General features: G+C 36.8%; 2 protein-coding genes across 4 annotated transcripts; one reads left to right on the top strand and one right to left on the bottom strand.

Annotated features, from left to right (window-relative positions):
- Window positions 1-191: 191 nt before the first annotated feature.
- LOC124278014 (cytochrome c oxidase assembly protein COX19-like) lies at window positions 192-7,808 on the bottom strand. Of its 2 annotated transcripts, none has more exons than XM_046713747.1 (3): window positions 7,735-7,808; window positions 1,902-2,013; window positions 192-626 (listed from the first exon to the last, which is right to left on the bottom strand). In XM_046713747.1, exons 1-3 carry the CDS (start codon window positions 7,787-7,789, stop codon window positions 554-556), a joined length of 240 nt encoding a protein of 79 aa, XP_046569703.1. In that variant the 5' UTR covers window positions 7,790-7,808; the 3' UTR covers window positions 192-553. The 2 variants fall into 2 exon arrangements, with proteins under 2 accessions (XP_046569703.1, XP_046569702.1); XM_046713746.1 differs by lacking the exon at window positions 7,735-7,808 and adding an exon at window positions 3,368-3,555.
- Window positions 3,621-7,727, top strand: LOC124278013. Of its 2 annotated transcripts, none has more exons than XM_046713745.1 (6): window positions 3,621-3,710; window positions 3,983-4,179; window positions 5,240-5,470; window positions 5,889-6,649; window positions 6,896-6,963; window positions 7,289-7,726. In XM_046713745.1, exons 2-6 carry the CDS (start codon window positions 3,988-3,990, stop codon window positions 7,324-7,326), a joined length of 1,290 nt encoding a protein of 429 aa, XP_046569701.1. In that variant the 5' UTR covers window positions 3,621-3,710; window positions 3,983-3,987; the 3' UTR covers window positions 7,327-7,726. The 2 variants fall into 2 exon arrangements, with proteins under 2 accessions (XP_046569701.1, XP_046569700.1); XM_046713744.1 differs by lacking the exon at window positions 3,621-3,710 and adding an exon at window positions 3,775-3,869 and having other exon boundaries at window positions 7,289-7,727.
- Window positions 7,809-14,567: the final 6,759 nt, after the last annotated feature.

Raw genomic sequence — 14,567 nt, 5'->3', positions numbered from 1 at the left:
AGCCTGGCGCCTTAGCCAGCTTGCCCACCGCGCCCCCCCCATGGTAAACGCTGAGTTCCAACACAGAGTTAAAGAAACTGAACATAAAGAAAGCTGATCATGAGGTCATACTCACTAAATTAACACTTTTTGTCCCGCGGCTCAAATTGTGTGACTCAATCACTGCTATAATTCAATTGTAAATTCACTTGAGAAATATGGGAAAATTTAATCAAAATTTCTATTTGATAAGAAATATAACTATTGACATGTCAGATTATTTCTCAATCACACACATATTTTCAGTCTAAACAAAGGAATAAATACCTAAACAAAGCATAAGGTTTCACAAATTATTTACATCATATTTGTTGTTGGTACATTGAGACTCCATTTTCATAACTAGGACCTCAAAGCCTGTTACTGAGTCCTTGGGACAAAACAGACAAAGGCAAATTCCAGTATATGTCCATCGTGTCACTGATACTGGAATCTGATGTGTAGTAACATCTTATGTTTTGCATTCAGGAATTCGGACTTTACTAATAAGGTTTATGTCCACATGTCACATCTGTCATGACTGTGTGTCTTTAGGTGAATCTGTAGTGTAACCCAGCTTCTCCCAGCTTTCCTTGGTCATCAGATTCCTGAAACAAAGTTTATCATTATCATTTGTGTATTTTCAAAGGATTTAGTATACGAATCCAATCCAATAAACTATGCATCAGGCAGCAAGTGAACTTCTTCAAATGGCATTTAGAAGTTGATATGATGAAGAGGAACAAGTTATATGGACAACTTCTTTATTGCAATGGATGCGACATTTCACTTTCTTGATGACAGTGTTAGCATCTACACCGAAACGCCACATCCATTGTAATATAGATGTTGTCAGTCCATACAACTTCAGGGGTGGAAATAACCCATTGCCCGACGCCTGAGTCCAGTGTTTTTTTCTGTCGGGCAAGCAAATTTGTATATCACACTGTACCGGTGTCCAGTTGACTTTTCAATATTAATTATGTTGTTTATTTAAAAAATCAACAAGAAAACGGCCGGTATAGTGGAAAAATTATCAGGGCAAGTGATTTTACATGTGCCACTGTACCGGAGTACACTAGCAATGTTAAAGTTATTTCCACCCCTGAACTTGCTCCTTTTCAGGCAGCAAGTGACACGTTGAGAGCCTGAGACACTTCTGATTGTTACATAGTTTCCATCCCTAACTGTGGATCATGAAACAGCAGGCCACTTCTTTGTTTACGACTGTTGCTGGGTTTTACTGAATGAAAATATTGTATCTTACACACATACAACTGGAGAATAGATGTAAATAATTAACACTGCAGGTTCTGAGGGATGCAATCTTGTATTGCTGATGAAGTCGGTAAATGTATTAACATTGTAGAGGACATGTTGCATATGACCACCACTGGACTGTTGCCTTGCTTCCGGTCAGAAGTCCACTCTATCCTGGAAGTCAGTGGTTGCTGTTCTTCAGTCTAACTTTGAAATCACAACATTCTATGATTTATGATTGGCTGTAGACTTTTCAGCAACCGCTACATGACCATACAATTCTTGGAAATCAAGTGAAGTGTGCCACATACTGTCATCCTTGGAACCTTATTTCTCAAATATAAAAGGATGACCTTGGTCAATCTCTGTTGCTGACCTCCTGACATTGTAATGTAAACTGGTGGTTAACTACTGACATGACACCATCATTTTCAATAATGAAACAAAAATAAAAGATATCTATTAAAATTAATATGAAATAAATACAAGCAAGAAGAACATCAAAATAAGCAAACATTTGATCAAACATAACCGTTTTTAGTTTTCAACTCTGCATTCATTAGAGAAGGCTCATTGTAACACAAAACAATAAACAGGTCTTTGAAAAAATACTATATTCTCACCTGTCCATTCGACATTGCAGGTAATCTTTTGATTCGTCTCTACATTGGGAATTTGAGTGCTTGTTTATTCTTAGGCATTGCATATACTTGAACATGAAGTCTTTGCATTCACCTGGTGAAAATGAAAAGAGATATATTTAAAGCTGAACATGCTACCTGAGTCCATATACAAGACTTTCTTCAATGCACAAACCATTTCACCACCACCTGAAAGACAAGTATGGTACTTTAAAGACTATACAACAATCTTCAAACTGTCACCCCTATCCACCCCATCCAATACCGCTTTATAGCATTAACGCTGCTGAACAAAATCTTATCCACAAAAATAAGAATGAGTACAAACCAAATCCTGTTAAGAAATTTTGTGTTTACTTTTCACCATACACTCGCGTAACCTTGATTCGTGGATATAAGGGAAGTGCGGCGAAATTCATATTTTAAATGCATGATTTCATTTAGTATATGCACTGATTATTTTATTCATTGATTCAGCAAATTGAAAATGCCTAATATTCCACTTGTGAATGAAACGTTTGTTTACGGAAGCCATTTACAACCATCACCCATTCGTGTACCCATAAAATGTGACGTCACCTTGTTTCGTGGATTACATTTTCGGTTACTTCATACCACTATGTACGACATCCCACTGCACTAAGTATTGACACCAAGGAAAGCAGACAACCAGAAGTGAGAAGGTTGGAGCTAACGGTATCTTTTTTACTTGACATTTTGTAAAAATAAAATTTGGTAATGGTAGTATTAGTGATCTGGGCCAGGGGGCTATTTATCTCAGTGCTGGACAATTATATTTAGTGTACTTGCATGTAATGCAGAGATTCGGACTTTTTGTCAGCGAGGCGTGGCATTGTATGTACATCAAAAGTACCACTTCGTGAGGTCAGTCGAGACTTAATTTACGAGCCAGCATGATAATTTCCGCGGTCCACAAATCAAGGTTATCCATGAATTTAGGATACGGTTCTGTTCAGCACATCATTTTGAGATCAATTCTGAGACACATTACCCAAATGCGTAAATCCATGCTCAGGAGGTGATTCACCATGTTCGCTGGATTATCCTATTCAGATTCAGCAATTATCATCAGGCTGGCCTTCAGCTGTAGCTTTAATCGATCAATCATCTATCAACACAATACCTATTGCACTTGTCAACTCACAAATAAGCAGTTGTGTTAAGCATGATACCAGTGGTCGATATTATGAGCAATCATCCAGGCAGTCAGGGTACAGTGACATTCACTCAATCGTTCACGTCATAATGCGAGGTTTGCTGGGAAGCTGAAACTTAAGAACAACAGACTCCCATAATTCAGAGCTATATTCTTATCCTTATATTATAATTCAGTATCCTCCAAATTACTGATCGTGCTGTAGACTATTATTCAGTCAGATCAATGTTAAAACATTTGTTGATATTTTTAGCAATCACAATCAGCATACCTTCGTGATCAAGAGGAAAACTTCCTTTGTCTGGGGGTTTAGCGTTGCCTCTTCTTTGAAATGTCATTTGAGTTGCCATCTTCGGTCTCACTCCGATTGAGAGTGAAATAGCGACGACCCAAAAGAACTTTGGTGTTCAGAGTTGCCTCCCCTTGACTTGGTTTTGTAACCTGCCATTTCATTGGCGGGTCCGCTTGAATTAACCAATCACTACGTTTGTTTCAATTTAATCCCGAAAGAATCATCTGCTCGTCTTATCCAAATAGATTTTTTTATCCGACCCCTTCCTGCCTGATAGAGCCGACCTAAGGGTTTCACTTGCTGTTCAGGTTTGGAAGGATATGTGAGTGGACAAACAATCATTAACTCCGAGCCTCAACATAAATTCAAATTTGACTTCAGTATGGCTTCGTCTGTCTTGATTACAATTAATCTCTGAAGCTGAAGCCAATGAAGGCTTTGATTCAAGGTCTACTCAGTGAATATTTCCACAAATATGACTGTATGAAATATTTTCAGAATTGCACCTCATGCAAGATCTGTAATCTATAACATGTCAATCAAATTTACATGCATGTTTGATTGCGAACTAATTCATTAAAGATTTTTTCACAGATGCCATGTTGTCTCTAGAACGTCTTCAAAACCACCTGGAACTCGATAGTTTTGAAGATTGTGTCCCTTGCTATGAAACGAGATCTGCAGTAAAGGCTCTAGTTCTGACACATTGCTATGGCAGAGGAAAAACAAAGGCAGAGATTTCTATACCAAGACTACCTCGCGGAATAACACTGGTGGCAGCTAATGCTTTGGTAAGTCTATTGCCTTTAAGTTTATAAAATATTCAGTTGACATATGTTTATAATGTTTTCTCCTGTGCATGTTTAGATTATTCAGTCTTATCATTTATGGGTGTTGCCTTACAATTATGTACAATAACAAGGAATCTTAGTATTTTAGATACAGTTTCACCTATTACATTGTTCTTGGGTACACTTTCGTCAGCATTAAAATCTGGCAATGGGTCTCTAGCCGGGGAAATATCTTTGATTTTGTCGTAATATAAGTGCCAGTGGCTGACAAATAATTGGAAAAGTCTAATTTTGTTCTTGTATTTATCTTTCACATAATTAACATGTTCAGTGCAATAATCTTGCGAATGTAAGACTGTTATTATTAACGCTTAGTTTTATAACAGCATGATAACATACGAAATGAGAAATGTTTTATTCCAGTTATTCTGAATGTTTGTTTCCAAGAATACCTTGATAAATCCCTGTAGTCAGAACTTTTCAGTATTCCAGATGTGTATTTGGAATTATGGTAGTAAATATTACTAAAAGTTGCTAGGTTTTCTCATATATATCATGCATTGCACTTATACATACAATGATACAAGTGATGCCATAGGTATTTGTGACTGACAATTAGTCATACAGTGGTATTACACTGACTGATTAGTGATCTGTATGCTTATAGTCTATAATATCTTTACTGTCATGCATAGAGTTGCAAAACTGAACTGCATTCATGTGTGGGTTTATAACAGACAAAAATGTTCATTTTATTTTCATTTATGTAGGTCATTATTATGTATAGCATGCATAAATATGTTAGTGCATTAGCATTTGCTGTTATGTCTGCAGTATTTAAACTATGAAGAGACAATGATTAAGTGCTTAAGAATAGTTTTCTATGTCAATTTCCCTTAGGTTTCAACCGCAGATCAAATAACTTCTTTGAGTGGCAGATAAAATGTAGATAATGAAATGCACCCAATGAGAGACATGATTAACGGTTTGTTTAATACGCTATTCTTTATGCTGGGAGTGAGATGTTTGCTGTTTTATTTACAGTTGTATTTATTTCCAGCCTAGCATTGATTTAACAAATATACTTCCAACCAAGAAGCGTGCAGGAAGAGGAAGAGCACGCATACTGACCCAGCATGCAGCCGATCAAGCAGAACAGCTTAAAAGATTCCCTGCAAGTACAGCTAGGCCTGCTTCAATAGGGACAACTGGAGAATCACTGTTTCAGTATCCCTTTGGAAGTTCTACATGCTCATCAGATTCAGGAACAACTCTTTTTGATGATTCTGATGTAAGTTAAGAGTTTAAAGAATTTTCTTTTTGAAAGTCATTAAATAATAATTGAAGCCAGGATATTTTCATATCTTAAACCTGTGGCTAACAGTGACTGGTTCAACATGTTCAATCAAACTTCTAACATGGAATACTCAAGATCACCTGCAAATCTGAGAAAACATAATGTGATCTTCTAAATAAGTTCCTACGCCTCACTTCTAAGTCTAATTCAGTGATGACTTGATTGAGACCGTGATTTTGGACATTTCGTACTATGTTTTTGATTGTTTGTTAAATAAATTACTCTTCCCTGTTATCATGGTTATGTTTGAAGTAAGTGTCTGTCCGAATGATGCTTGAATTTCTGATGGTACTACATTAACTTAATTGTTCATTGTCATAACAATAGTAACATCACAAGTGCTATTTTCTAGTGTTACATGTCTGATGAAGAGAATGGAAATGAGGAAGAAATCCTGCTGCCATCACAGAGAGGGATGGTGAGTCGTCCCTTTCTACCACCACCGAAACATACAAAATCTTTTGATGTTCAATCTAAAAATGATTTCCCAACACTTGGAGGAACACCTCATGATGACGTAAACATGAATACCAACAATGCAGCTACATCAGGAAGGACATTCCCACCTTTACCACCAAGACTAAGCAAGAAAGTAACTAACGTAGACATTATTTTTGAACCAATGAAAGACAGAAAGTCAAAGAAGAAACGAAAATCAGAAAATAAGAACAGAAGCGAAACTAAAAAGGCTTCTGCAAATTCTCAGGATACCCACAAAGATATACATACTGACAGTACTATGATAGACTTGGATGTGATTTGCCACGCAGAAGAAATTACCAATAAAGAAAATAATTCTGTGAAGGACATTTTAGAGGTATCTGCACAGATGGAACCTTTACCTGTAGAAGCAGTCGTAAAAGACTCAAGTGGTGGTGAGATAGACTCAAAGAAAACAGTCACATCTGACTCTTGTGATGTGAAGAATGTGAAAAGAGTTCAGTTACAACACGAAGAGTCTTGGACAATTGTTGGGGCAAATGTGATACAGATTGAAGGTATCCCTACAGATGGAAACACTACCGAATTAGAGGAAATGGTTTCAGCTTATGGAGTTGTTTTGGAATCGGAGAAGAAGACACTTTGTGATGGGAGAGGGGCTATGAGATTCAGGTAAGACTGAGAAAAATAGATGTTTCAGTACTATTTCTTGCTTCTGAACCTGATTACTGATTGAGGAGTTTTTGAAATGACAAACAATACAAAATAAACCTCACAGGTATTTTGTCCTTTAAAATGGTTTCCCTTAATATGTTTGACATTCTAGTTTGCCATGTTCTAATAATGTATGGTTTTCCAATAAACATGATAAATTGCTTTTGTTTGTTAACAATGTAACAGGTCTGTTTCTTCTGATAGGTACAGTGATTCAGATTTCTGTGAGTGGGCTGTGTCTTGTCTGCATGACTCTGATTGTGTCTTCCCAGGTAAATATGTTACTTATTGAAAAATTAGTTAAACATGTTAGATTTTAACAAATTATGAGTGTATTACTCTATCTGTTGTCAATTTGAGAAGTAGGGGATAATTAATGCCACAACATTTTGCTTTAAATTCCATACAACATTACCCCATGTTTGTTACAGTATGTTACATTAATTCTATTCATAGTTACAGTATTATGCATAAATGTTACTCATTGTAATTCTACCCATTGTTAACAGTGTGTTACATTCATTCTGTTCACTGTTACAGTATTATTCATTAAATTTAACTATACTTTTTTTATGTATAATTGACTTTCATTTTCAGATTCCCCTTGTAATCTGGTGTGCTTCATTGTGGAATGATGGAGAACATGATGAGACAAGGGAGAGCAGCACAGTTCGTGTATGTAGTGAGAATAAACACCCACTAAGAAAGTACCGCCACTCTGTAGCCGCCAGGAAGATCGAAGTTGGTTATGCCTGAGAACCAACTAGGCTGCCATCAATGATTTTGCCAAAAATGTGATCTATATGGTCTTAGTGTCATTTAGAAGCTTCTTTGTTCACCTACTATAGTTTTGGGAGAAGATCTGAACAGCAGTTGATCAGCAAGAAAGCCAAAGGACAAAGCAAGTTGTTCATACAAACAACTTTGTCAACGTATTATACTGAAAGATAGCAGTTGCCTGGTTTCATTTAGGATAACAATAACACCGTTGAAGTAGATTATTTATGAATTATCATATCAGACTGAAATATGCAGTTTCCTACCTTGTATATATTGTGCCTGGGGTGATTTATAGATTCTTTGTTGACTGTACTCCATAGAAAATTTTAGGAATATCCTGGAAGATATAACCATTATTGAATTATAAAAAGAAAAGTGAAGCATGTCTGGTAGGTTTAGTTTCCTATAGAACCACCTTCCATCCAATGTTATTTTCCTGGTAGCCACAGCAATATATAGGTGCGGCTGCTGAATCAGTAAAATCTGTGCAGTCAATAACTGTATATAAGAGATATTTAAAGTGGTCATTTTGAATAATAGAGTACTGTTTATGTAATGGAAGACCATATCATGACTCTCATTTACATGTAGTTGTGATCAATCCTTAATTAGAATGAAATGCAAATATTTATGTAGGAGAGCCATTGGTAATCAAATTGGTAGGAAAACCTGTGATAGTGTTCAGACTTTGACTTTTAAATGTTCTTATTTTTATCAATTTTCAGGTGTATAGATTTAAAACAATTCTAATTAGGAATTCTTACTTTCATTTACTACAGAGTTTGTGCCAAATGTCTGCTTCTGGGCAGGTCTAGTTAAATCCCTGAAATATATGGAATCAGATATCATCAGATATGGAAGGTTTTAATATCTGATTAATGCCAGTTATTGCACATCGCTTAGACTTGCACAAGTCTCTAAGGTTAAATTAATAGTTTAAATGATGATTTCTACAAAATAATAAATAACAGACCAGGGTCCTTAGAGACTTAGTTGTTTACAATGATGTTCATGACTTGGCTGCAAAATGCCAGATTTGACCTCAAACTCACTCTCATAGCCTCACAGTAGTATAGAGGCCTGGTAGTATCCTATTATTTTGCTGGAAGAATGGAATGGATCAATGTGGAAACAGATGGAAAATTCTGTAGAAAGATTTCATTAATATTTTAGTGTTAAAACACCAACCAAATGATGGATATCCATGATCACAGCTCCAAGTTTAAAGAACAGTGCTTGTATTACGTGTGGAAAATTATGGAAGGAAATTGTTCACAGGTAGGGAAAAGATGGAGAGATTTTTCTTTTACAAACACCCATAGGTATTTGGTTTCGGTCCAGAACTGAACACCCATATAGTGTGTAGAAAAGTGTCACAAAGAAATTCCAGCAAGTAAAACTAAATTAGAAAGCCCAAAAAGCGAATGTCAGGAAACACTGAGGGACATTTCGGAAAAATATCTCCTGGTAAAAGAGAAGCGCTTGAGGAAAGACGACCAGGAGGAAGCAGGAGCTAAGAAACCAAGCGCAAAATATCGTTTTGCCATGTTGAACTCAGGAACTAACATTCCCAGCTGTCTGTGGTCATTATCAATCAGAAAGGGAAGGGACGATGGTGACAGCATCCAGGGAGTGGGTAGGGGGGACATAGGCATTCCACCTTGTCATGTCAGGCTCGTCCATTGAGACTGTCGGTAAAATTCTGTATTTCACAAGGTTGTACTCTCTGTAGACTAACAACTAGTCTCTGAAACTGAACATATTTTACAGAAAAAAGTTCATATACTACCCAGCAAAAGTTGACTCACTTGGAGCACTCACTATATATTATGTATGTATATATGGTTACATCGAAGATGAATTTCTCCACTAACTTGGGGGAACCAACTGCACACTTTATGCAGATAATCTTCACAAGGATTATGCCTCACATTTCTCAAAAGTAAGTGCTAATATCGTGCATGTGAACAGCTTTGTTTTGGTGTAAAGATTTGTAGGCCCCATTTTCACTGAGTTCCATCATGTATTGAACTTATGACAATAATATTTTCAACATTACGAATTTGTTTTACAGTACATCAGTTCATGTGTAAACAGTACCTATAAACAGTAGGCATAAGTTGTAACTGTGTAATGTGACTTACAAATTGCCTGCCTTTAAATTTAGTGCTATGACTTTTTCTACTTTTAAATGACAATGTGATGAATATATGTTTTTGAAATAAAACTCATTCCGTGTATGTACTTACAATGTTCATTAATGCAAACTTGTTCTCGTCACTATATGGCTGGAATAATGACGTAAAACCCAACTCAACTCAACTAAACTATAAACAGTAGGGAATATTTTGCAAAATCTAGTTTAGAACATTTACACTAGTGAGTCTAAACTTTTGATGGGTAGTATAGTTAAAAAATAAAATTTAATGAAAAGGAGCCCTGAGACTTTCTTCATTTTCAGAAGCTGTGGAAATCAGGACACATTTTCTAGACTTGCGTGGGCTTTCTTGGATATATTTGCTTCAGGGTCTGTATATCTTGACTTGCCTCTTCAAAGGAAAGAATTACCATACATCCATGGGCTCAGCATTCAGTACAGCCTTGGAGCAAGGCTACACATCTCTGTTCAAATTATATTTATACACGAATAACAATTTTCATTAATATTTCATGTTATGATTTAAATACATGTACGTGTATGTATGCGTTATTAATATATTAATTGTACGTCAGTTTAGTACAATACGTCCTCACACCATTGTTCTGTAAGCAGGAACCGCGTGTCAACATTTTTGCCGGAAAAAGGCTTGGAAAATGGCACCCAAGCAGTGTTTGGCTGTAACACATAGATAATGATATTGTTTAATGATAAATGAAAGGGTAATTAGACAGTCCACAGGATTAGGTGTGTTGATTATTTAGAAGAAACGGAAACTGTAAAACTGGCCCCAAAATATCAAAATAGTTCGGGAAACGTTACCATGGTCACTTCACAAATTAAAACACAACATGTAGTTTATTTCTTAAAACGTACAAAACCAATAAATGCTCTTTCAAATTTTCCTGCCTAATTTGTCACGTAAAATGTTTTTGGTTAGGTAGATCGCGCAATGTGCAACTTTAACAGAACAAAATGTCAGTATTCGCCCAATCGATTTTCCTCAGAATTATGGAAATTCTCTCATTTAACCCGTATGGCACCACTATTGTCTAAACTGTCAAAAACGCGGGAAATGTTGAGCCCCAGTTATTTGCTCTATGGAACTTAAGACAACTACCTATGAATAAAATGACTTAAGGTATATATAGGTACTGGCAAACAAGGATAAGTTGAGCACCGACCTGACAATTGACTCGTATTTGCATGTATGGGTGCCGCCCACTGGCGCCAGCCATTGTTAGCGAAGGGGCCCCGGGTTGTCCGCTATCAAGTGTAGTGCGATCGGTGAAGCAAGGCGTGTGCAGCTACGCGCGGAATCAATTTCATCGTCATGTAATGCACGTGCACTAGCCTACATCTGCTCTACCTTTCACAAACCAAATGAGTTTGCTCATTGCCGTACCGCCTACTTCTCGTAAACGCGTTCTCAGCGCCGGTCTAACTTATCCTTAGTAGGATCTATAGTTACGTTAGAGCTGCTTTAAAAACACACGTCCGCAGTGAGGTCGCAGAAAGGTACGCCCCGCTTTTTCTATCCAGCATAGCCTTATGTACGTATTGCGTTTTACCGACCACTTACCTGCTGACGTAGAAAGGAGAATTTCATGGCTATGCCCAACCCAGCTGTCCATCCCTCTTCATCTCGGTGTGGAGCAAGTGTTGCAATACTCAAATACCGATATGTGTTACATGTTAATTGTTTGATGTCCGTCTGATTTGGCTTAAAACAGGATGTACTTTTTACCAATTTGAATTGATTTGGTATTTTGTAATGTCATTTTATGGTGAGATATTCTAAACAATTATGTACGTCAGTGTGTTGAAAATGGATACATTCTACTTTCCTACTGACAGTTTCATATGTTACAAACATTTTTTGTTTCGTTTCTGCACTTATGTCATAGTGTCCAAATTGCGTACATCGATGCTCATGCTATTGATCATTGGATTGATTGGCCAAGACTCCATAATTTACAGACATCCGCCATATAGCTGGAATATTTGAGTGCGGCGTTAAACAACAAACAAACCCGAGCACCGAAGTATATTGAACGTAGAAGTAATGTGAAGGCACATCTTATGTTCAGTAACCGTGACACATCTTTCACCGCTATAGTTGTTTACCTAGCATGTTCGTGTCGAAACCTTGCTGAAGTAAATGGGTTGGTTCACTGTGTTGAGTGGAAGCTATTCTGAGCTGACACGCTCTCGATCGTCTGAATATCGCTGGCTGTACTGTTTTGAACCAAACTACCAATCCAAGGCGTGAATATTCGAATGTGCAGTAACAGAAACAAGCCTGTCATCTTATTGGTTCACGGTTATTGAAGACTGACGGCCATTGGTTGAAACACACGTTGTTTGGCTTTCAGCCAAAGGTGTCCTTAGTTGATGCATCGATTCAGGTTGCGAAGAAGCATAATCCTGTGTATATATATATATATGCCAGGCGATAGACAGTAGGCTAATATATGTGCGGCACTGACAATTTGCATCATTACGGTTTGTTTTAATTCAAGAACAACATTCCAGTACATGCCTTATATGACTTGATTGTTACGGCGTTAAACATGCACACACGCACACACACACACACATACACACACACACACACACACATACATACATATATATTTATGTATATATTTACATGTATATATATTGATTTTAAAAAGACAGCTGTGATTATCTAAGAAAGTGAATGAAATAAAATATTTTCAATTATTTTCAAGGTTTTGGCTTGTTTGTGTCACCATGCTCGCCGTACTGATCCGAATTGTAAGGCAAACTTATCTACTTTTCAGAACTTTAAAATGCTCATTTGTACGAAACACATTATACTTATATTGATTTTAATTCAACAAGTTAAAGATAAAACGGATTGCCCAGTCGTTGATGACACTCCTGTGCAGATGGATCGTGAGTTCAAATCCAAGATTTGTCTGGACAGTGAATCTTGTTTTGTTAGCATGAAACGTGTGCGGGATGGTTTCACCTTAGTGGTAGAAATACATAGAAAATTTCAGGCTATGTTCACATATTAAAGTGACAAGAAAAGGAACATTGTACAAAACGCATTGTTGGGTGTTTCGGTTTCCTAGCAACCAATGCTTCGTGGGACAATCTAAGGGATCGGGTGGTCCCGTATCGTACCCCGACAGTGTGGGTCGTTGCTCAGAAATATCAATCACTGGATTGTCTGGACCAGACACGAAACAGGTACTGGCCTCTGTCATATATCTGGAATTTTGCTGAGTGCGTCGTTTACTCGAGTGAGTGAGTGACTTTAAGTTTTACGCCGCTTTTAGCAATATTCCAGCAATATCATGGTGGGGGACACCAGAAATGGGCTTCCCAATAAATATATTCGGAGTTTTGTTTTTAAATTAGGAATGGAGAACTTTGTCACAGTATTTTTCAAAGAATCGTCTAGGATGGAAGCTGTCATTCAAACCAGTGCTCGCGAAAGGTGATTTCTTATCTAATGTCGACTGATCTGCACATGTAACGGTACGTCCTCGGATCGCTTAGTCACGGTGGTGAGGATTAAGATCTGATTTAAATGAGATCGATCTTTTCCAGAAAATACAGGAAATTAATTTGTCTTCAGTCTTCATGATTTAAAAAGTTATGTCGTCGCTATTACATTGCTTCGATTCACTTTCTCAGTGGATTCTATTGAAGGAAATTGCTGATTTTGAACCGGCGTTCATAAAGCCCGGTCAGAGTGTATATGGAGAAATATTGTGGAAATTTCGTTTCCTTGCTAATATACGTCGTACCCTGTCACAACTGTCTCCACGAATAGGTATGTTACAGTGTTGCTGATGGTCCTTAAAACAGCACTTACTTACTTTCACAAGACATATAAGCGTTGCGAGTCGGGAACACGAAGGGATCGACCACAATATTTTGAAGATATATGGTTTTGAGTTTTCAAACGTGAAGAACAATGAAAGTAAATCACTTCAGATAGGACAAACTTCAAATTCACGTTTTAAGACTTATACATCTATATTATTATTATTATTATTATTATAGTATCTATTATATATCTATTATTACATCTAAATACTGTTACTGTATTTCGCCCATTGTATAAAGTACTGGTGTAGACTCCTGAATATGGAAAGTTATCGTATTCCAAGGGCATGCTATGAAATGTTTTAAAACATACGACTACAAAGGTGGTCGCAATTGGGTATCCCGTGAACGTTTACTTTTATTTCACCCTGGATGGTTTTGTGTGGTTATCGCAAGATAGTGTCGATGTAACTAGTTTTGTAAATGGTTTTAAACAGAGATGTAAAGATATAGATAATCAAAATTGGTATGCAAAAATCACTTCTTCGGCATTCTTAAATCATTACTCGTCATATACTAGTATCTGTACTGGTCATTAATGTGTACTTGAAGCTGAAATATATATATATCAGAGTTTTGTTATGATAAAGATCTCTTACGTGTTTTATTCAAATTCAGATGCACGAGTCATAACTTAAAATTCAACATAACCGTTATAATAAGGTAAATGCTGATTTCATTAAATGTGATATGTAATTTGATACAAGATGAGTATCATTTCTTGCTCGTATGTCCATTTTATTCACAACAACGATCATTATACATTCCTGATTTTTATATTATATCTCCAACTAGATCAGGGGCGGTGGGGTAGCCTAATGGTTAAAGCGTTGGCTCGTCACGCTGAAGACCCGGGTTCGAATCCCACATGGGTACAATGTGTGAAGCTCATTTCTGGTGTCCCCCGCCTAGATGTTGCTTGAATATTGCTAAAAGCGGCGTAAAACCAAACTCAGTCAGTCAGTCCAACCAGATCAAAGTTTAATCAGCTGCTTGCAACAAAGAATGTAAAACTCCTAAAAATTATTGTAATTTATCTTAAGTTATATTTACCTGTATAAATTGTAAAGT

This window comes from Haliotis rubra, unplaced genomic scaffold (assembly GCF_003918875.1).
Source record: "Haliotis rubra isolate DU_JTF1 unplaced genomic scaffold, ASM391887v1 Scf23, whole genome shotgun sequence".
Classification (NCBI taxonomy): Eukaryota; Metazoa; Mollusca; class Gastropoda; order Lepetellida; family Haliotidae; genus Haliotis; species Haliotis rubra.
The sequence above is the reverse complement of the archived record's forward strand: the minus strand, read 5'-3'. Positions and strand labels throughout refer to the sequence as shown.

Excerpts from the sequence above, each read along its gene's own strand:
- LOC124278014 (XM_046713746.1), bottom strand. The coding sequence starts at position 3,446 with ATGGCAACTCAAATGACATTTCAAAGAAGAGGCAACGCTAAACCCCCA. Across the intron at positions 2,014-3,367 it reads TTTTCCTCTTGATCACGAAG|GTGAATGCAAAGACTTCATG; the intron begins GTATGCTGATTG and ends CATTTTCACCAG. Across the intron at positions 627-1,901 it reads CTGCAATGTCGAATGGACAG|GAATCTGATGACCAAGGAAA; the intron begins GTGAGAATATAG and ends ACTTTGTTTCAG.
- LOC124278013 (XM_046713744.1), top strand. The coding sequence starts at position 3,818 with ATGAAGGCTTTGATTCAAGGTCTACTCAGTGAATATTTCCACAAATAT. Across the intron at positions 5,471-5,888 it reads CTCTTTTTGATGATTCTGAT|TGTTACATGTCTGATGAAGA; the intron begins GTAAGTTAAGAG and ends GCTATTTTCTAG. Across the intron at positions 6,964-7,288 it reads CTCTGATTGTGTCTTCCCAG|ATTCCCCTTGTAATCTGGTG; the intron begins GTAAATATGTTA and ends TTTCATTTTCAG.